Raw genomic sequence first — 6,559 nt, 5'->3', positions numbered from 1 at the left:
CTGCAGCAGGACTTCTGCCAAAGTGCATTGCTTTTTTATGAGGGACATTGTTTTAAAAATCCTACCCCCCCCCACCTACTCTGCCCCCTGCTCTTCTCACACAATTTTCCATTTTTCTTCCTAACATAACAAAGTTTACCTTGCAAGTGTTGACTTTGAAAATGATTCACACATTCGTCCAAATTTGTCACAAATTCGTTTTAAATGTCAAATTGGTAAAAAAAAGAAAAAGAATTACAAGTCTGAAAGGTCAAACGTTGAGCAACGTTTTTTTAAATTCTGTACTTTTCCCTATAAACATTTGCCATAATGTAAAGAGGATAGCATTTCAGCGCCCAGAGGCCCCAGACCCACACAGCTGTCCCAAGAAGGACTAACATAAACTTCCTAAGCGGCTCAGGACTCCCACTCTAAATCTTTATCTGGCCCACTAGCCCGTGTTTGGAGAGGAGAGTAACGCAGCCAGATGTTGCTAGGCCTTATAATTGTCCAGAGGTGCGTTATTGTGCTGTGCTGCTCTTAAAGAGAGTCATTACAATCCCTGGAGACATAGGCATGCCCTGAAGATCCAATGTCGCCAATGTCTTCTTATGTGATTGTGTAGTACATTCTATAATAAACGAGTTAGGACTATTACATTATAGGCCTATTATCTGAAACTAAAACCACTTTTCTTTATATAATTGTATTTGTTTGTTACTTGGTGGTATTATGTATTGGTTGTAATCTAATTATGTTCAGACTTACCATTTGCAAATTAACATAGTCTGCTCCCTCCCAGTTGGAATGGTTTTGCTCAAGCACCAAACGAATAAATACAAAGAAAAGAAGAGTAAATATCCTACGCCCTTGACATTAGAAAACATTTAGGCTTGCGTACACAGAAGGTGACCATAGGGAGTTATAATATAGCTCCCCCTAACGGTCAAGATAAGGCATTACAAGACATTGCAACACAAAGATAATCGAAAGTGAAACTGAATTTCAAAATAGTTTACCAGAAACCGGTCGGATTGAATCGATACTGAGATATTCTTTCTGCGCTTCGCTGTTCATATAGGTTTACTTTTAAAGGTTTTAAGATGTCTGAGCATGAAGAAATTGACGAAGGATTTTATTCCCGGCAACTGTAAGTATAAAACAACACAGGCTATTAACATATTAACATATTAAATGCACCTTCGGAGAACCTTAATCTTAGCAGAGTGCAACAAAATGCTAAATAGCATTATTAGCAATATATTGACTTATAATCACATAACGTATTATAGCCTAATCATTTATTATAATAGGCCTACTATAATGCGTTATATAATGAATTTATCATGTTCTTAATGTGTTCTTAATCATCGCACACACAAACACACACACACACACACACACACACACACACACACACACACACACACACACACACACACACACACACACACACACACACACACACACACACACACCGATCCACACACACAATCACACGAAAAAACAAACACACACAGACACACATACCTACACACAGAGACAAAACACACACACACGCACGCACGCACGCGCACACACACACACACACACACACACACACACACACACACACACACACACACACACACACACACACACACACACACACACACACACACACACACACACACACACACACACACACACACACACAGAAACATACGCTCAGTCCCCTGTGGTCAATAAACTAAACAGTGAAGTGTCTGTGCCTTGAAAGGGCCCCTATTTTCCGATGAGTCCTCACAAGCCATTGCTTGTGATTGCCAATCATGCCCACACCTAGTGGTAAAATAGGGGCCCTTTCAATCGAATTCTGTGTGCACAGGTATGTGTTAGGTCGTGAGGCAATGCAGCGGATGGGTGAGGCTAACATCCTGATAGCTGGCATGCGCGGCCTGGGTGTGGAGGTAGCGCACAACGTCATCCTCTCCGGGGTGAAGTCCGTCACGGTGCAGGACGAGGGCCAGGTTCTGTGGGAGCACTTGAGTTCCCAGGTAGCACCAACCACCTTCCTGCTCTGTACTACTCATGCCCTCATCACGCTAGTACCGCTGAAGCGTTGTTTTGTGTCTCTTTTGGTGTCAGTTAGTTGGGCCTGAAAGTTTCAACAAATTTTGCTCGACAGTTTTTCCTGCGCGAGGCTGACCTCGGCCAGAACCGGGCTGAGTGTTCCCTCCCCCGGCTGGCCAGTCTGAACCCCCGCGTCCAGGTGTCTGCCCACACCGGCCCACTGCATGAAGACATGCTCATGCAGTACCAGGTACTCACCCTAGGCTCCAGTCTCTCCGAAGTAGGGGCTGCACCATGAAACAGAAACCACTAGGGGAGTGACCTTCTCTGAATGAGTGTTCATGTGTGTTTGTGTGTAAGTGTGTGTGTATGTGTGTATCAGTGTGTTTTTCTATTTTTTGTTTTCATGTGTGAGTGTGCGTGCATGTGTGTATTTGTGCGTGTGTGATATGTGTGTGTGAGTGTGCGTGTGTGTTTTTCTATTTGTGTGTTTGTGAGTGTGTGAGTGTGCGTGCATGTGTGTATTTGTGCGTGTGTCATCAGCGTGTGTCATCATGACAGCGCCGCCGGCACCGACTTATCGAAACTTAAATCAGCGGAGGCTCACAGTGGTTCCAAGGAGGAGACCATCGTTATCGTTTTTAAGAAAAAAATAGAAAAATAAAAACGCGATTTTGTTCAAAGTGATAAATTATTATAAATAATTATTATTATAAAATTATAAAGTTGCCCCCCCCGATAGTATCGAATGTCGGCGATCGCTAGGGGGCGCTATCGGACGATGGAAGCTTGTAGACGATTGCCCAACCCTAGTTTGCGAGAGAGTGTATGTGAGCGTACATATCTGTGTTTTTTTGTGTGTGTGTGTGTGTGTGTGTGTGTGTGTGTGTGTGTGTGTGTGCATGCGTGCGTGCGTGTGAGTGTGCGTGTGAGTGAGTGCGTGTCTGTTTGTCTGTTTGTTTGTGTGTGTGTGAGAGAGACGTCACATCTCCTATGGCTCCCCTAGCCCATGTAGCTAATGTGTGGTGGTTATGACTCTGTTTTGAAGGTGGTGGTCCTCACTGACTCCACGCTGGAGGAGCAGAAGCGTCTGGGGAACCACTGCCACTCCCATGGGATCCGGTTCATAGTGGTCGACACCCGGGGACTCTGTGGGTGAGGAGTTAATACAACCTCTGTTAAAGCTGCTGTCTCTAAGATCTGAGAGTTGAGAAGAGAGAGGGCTGGAAAGAGCAGAAGAGAGCAATATTTGAAAACTAAACAACCCATAAAAAACGTCCTTCTCTGCTCCCGCCCTCCCTACGTGGAGAGGGACTCCCTGAACCAATCAGGGGAGAGATGGACGCCCTGAACCAATCAGGGGACAGATGGACTCACTGAAACAATCAGAGGAGAGATGCCCTGATCGGACTGAGAAAAGAGGCCCTGATGGTTCAGAAGTGAGCCAGGAGCGGTCTAAAAGTCAAAATCTGCTATTTTAGATGCAGGCGCAGTCAACTCAAAACAAGAATATTTTCACGGCGCGTTTTGCCTACTAATGGCTGATGGATCATGGCTTTGTCATTCCTAAGAAATTACACTAAAATAAAATCTCTTAAATCATACCTACAGCCCATTTAACATAAATGTCCTCATGGTTCATTTCAGTCAGTTGTTCTGTGACTTTGGCGAGGAGTTCATCGTGCTGGACCGGGACGGGGAGACGCCAATGACTGCGATGATCAATTACATCACTAAGGTGACATCTTCTAACACTCTAGTCGACATTCAAGTCCACTCATTCCTTCTTTTTGTTAAGAATAGCAACAATTGAATGCAAATTCATAACTATATCTACAACATTTGTTCTACTTTACGTGTTGGACTAGGAATGCGACTATTTATGCGATATACAGTTCTTCACTTGGTCGTTATTAGAATGACCGTGGTCTCTCCTCTAGGGTAATCCTGGCCTGGTGAGCTGTTTGGACGAAGAGAACCACGGTTTTCAAGATGGCCACAAAGTTTCCTTCTCTGAGGTTCGGGGCATGGCAGAGCTCAACACCATGGGTCCTCAGGAGATCAAAGTCATCAGTATGTCCATCAACATTATACACATCTTCATGTTGTCACCTAGGTGAACCAAGAAAATTCCTAGAAAACGGTTACAGAGGACCGTTAAAAGGATAATGATTTGATCCACAGTCATGAGCTTAGTTCAAATTCAAAGTTGTCGTGCGAGTGCCTTTAACAAGGCACTCGCAATGATGATATCCCTGTAATGTATACATGTGAGCTGAGAGATTGAGACGTGAACTCTGCTAACAGGTGGTCATTCGTTCTCCATCGGTGACACCTCTGGCTTTACTGAGACCGGCCATGGTGGAGTAGCGACCGAAGTCAAACAGCCCTCGACAATTACATTTGTACGTATTCAAACAGTTTTTTAACTTCATGCCACGAATATCGAAAGTATACTTTGTGGGTGAAGAAAGGACGTTTTTATCAATAAAGTCCAACACCATCCACAGAAACCATTGGAAGAGGCGTTAATGGACCCTGAGCTGCTGGTCATGACTGATTATGGGAAGAAGGCACGGCACCAGACCCTGCATCTGGCCTTCCAGGGCCTCCATATGTTTGTCCAGAAGGAGCACCGACTTCCCAAGCCCACGTCTCAGGTCAGTGGGGGACGCTCAAAATGTTTGTTGCACATCTGGAAAAGAAGATTTTATTTTTGTGGTTTATGCAATTTCATTCTGTGAGCAAATTCATGAGCAAATTGGGGGTAAAGCATTTTTTTCAGCAGACTGCCACTTTTGGTTTTCCTATATATATATATATATATATATATATATATATATATATATATATGGAGATATTTCTGTGACTGGGCAATATCGGTGGATAAAAACCTCCAACCAATACATCGGTCGGGCTCTAAAAACCTCCGTAACCTTTAACCTTTAGCCTACACCACAACCCATATCTATGTCATGTGGTACTACGTAGAAGGGACCGACCCTTGGCTGTGTTCTGTCCCCTCGTGACAGGCCGACGCTGCTGTGCTGCTGGGCATGGTGAGGGGGCTGAACGCGTCGGCCCAGCTGGAGACGCTGGACGAAGACGTGGTTCTGCTCCTGGCCCGCACAGCTCGGGGGGATCTGGCCCCGCTCAACGCCTTCATGGGAGGGGTCGCTGCTCAGGAAGTGCTGAAGGTAACTTCCTGTCGTTGTATTTGTTTGTCTTTACATAGAAAATAAATATTCTATGTATTTAGAAAGACATTGCTTAATTTTCTCAATTTGTATATATATAATGGCTGTATAGGTTGTTTATATATAGATGTAAATGATTTTTGAGCATGTATCCCCGTTTGAAGACAAATCTATATGTCTGGACAACACTCTAGTGTATGTATTTCCTTTGCAGGCCTGCAGTGGGAAGTTTAAACCTCTTATACAGTGGCTGTACTTTGATGCACTGGAATGTCTTCCCAAAGACGTCGACAACAAAGACGAGCAACTGAGTGACAGCACCTTTTCACCTGTAAAGCATTTTGGACATTTCTACGATACTTTCTCAGAGCATCCTATAGTTAGCTTCCTGGTTGGATATTTTAACATCTTACACACCGTCATCATTCTTTTTCTAGGACGGCTCTAGGTACGACGGCCAAATCGCTGTGTTTGGCTCTAAATTCCAGGAGAGACTCGGGAAGCTCAAGTATTTCCTGGTAGGTGCACTTCTAATAGGTGTCCAACAGAGGGCGTGCTGGTCATTGAAATGCGGTTCTTCAACTGTTGGCAGATGCTGACTGCTGACACATGCAGGAAGCAGTTGGATTCATGTGGCATTTCCTGTTAGTGTTAGTGAACAGAGACCTGCAACACTCTTTCTGCTGTTTCCTGTTAGTCTAATGTGTGTGTGCGTGTGTGTGTGTGTGTGTGTGTGTGTGTGTGTTTGTGTGTGTGTGTGGGTGTGTGTGTGTGTGTGTGTGTGTGTGTGTGTGTGTGTGTGTGTGTGTGTGTGTGTGTGTGTGTGTGTGGGTGTGTGTGTGTGTGTGTGCACTAGCGTGAGCATGCATGTGCACATGAGTGAGTCCAGGGACAACTCACCTTGTATTAGAATCATCCACCACAACATTCAGTGGTGGTTTTTCCCATAACCCTGTATTCCTGTCCATTTCTGGGTCTCTCTGAAGGTGGGAGCTGGTGCTATTGGCTGTGAGCTGCTGAAGAACTTTGCCCTCATGGGCCTGGGTGCTGGGGAGGGGGGACACATCACTGTCACAGACATGGACTCCATAGAGCGCTCCAACCTGAACCGACAGTTCCTGTTCCGGTCCAAAGACATCGGAGTAAGAAGTACACCCTTGGTTAAGCATCATAAAGCCTTATAGATCACGTCCCGCTTTTAATTCAAGTCATATTTAATTTATATTGCCCATTTCAAACATAGTGCCACACAACACTCACACACACACATACACACACACACACACACACACACAAACACACACACACACACACACACACACACACACACA

The 6,559-nt window shown here is 44.7% G+C and overlaps 1 protein-coding gene across 1 annotated transcript in view; it reads left to right on the top strand.

Annotated features, from left to right (window-relative positions):
- Positions 1 to 979: 979 nt before the first annotated feature.
- Positions 980 to 6,559, top strand: part of uba7 (ubiquitin-like modifier activating enzyme 7) — a 34,307-nt gene continuing 28,727 nt past the window's right edge. The window contains exons 1-12 of the mRNA XM_030374513.1: positions 980 to 1,129; positions 1,847 to 2,015; positions 2,147 to 2,281; positions 3,080 to 3,186; positions 3,679 to 3,769; positions 3,972 to 4,104; positions 4,339 to 4,436; positions 4,542 to 4,691; positions 5,064 to 5,228; positions 5,443 to 5,559; positions 5,666 to 5,746; positions 6,215 to 6,370. Of these exons, the coding sequence (XP_030230373.1) occupies positions 1,083 to 1,129; positions 1,847 to 2,015; positions 2,147 to 2,281; positions 3,080 to 3,186; positions 3,679 to 3,769; positions 3,972 to 4,104; positions 4,339 to 4,436; positions 4,542 to 4,691; positions 5,064 to 5,228; positions 5,443 to 5,559; positions 5,666 to 5,746; positions 6,215 to 6,370 (1,449 nt within the window). The 5' untranslated portion in view covers positions 980 to 1,082. The remainder of the gene's footprint in view (positions 1,130 to 1,846; positions 2,016 to 2,146; positions 2,282 to 3,079; positions 3,187 to 3,678; positions 3,770 to 3,971; positions 4,105 to 4,338; positions 4,437 to 4,541; positions 4,692 to 5,063; positions 5,229 to 5,442; positions 5,560 to 5,665; positions 5,747 to 6,214; positions 6,371 to 6,559) is intronic.

This window comes from Gadus morhua, chromosome 13, assembly GCF_902167405.1.
Source record: "Gadus morhua chromosome 13, gadMor3.0, whole genome shotgun sequence".
NCBI classification, from domain to species: domain Eukaryota; kingdom Metazoa; phylum Chordata; class Actinopteri; order Gadiformes; family Gadidae; genus Gadus; species Gadus morhua.
The sequence above is the reverse complement of the archived record's forward strand: the minus strand, read 5'-3'. Positions and strand labels throughout refer to the sequence as shown.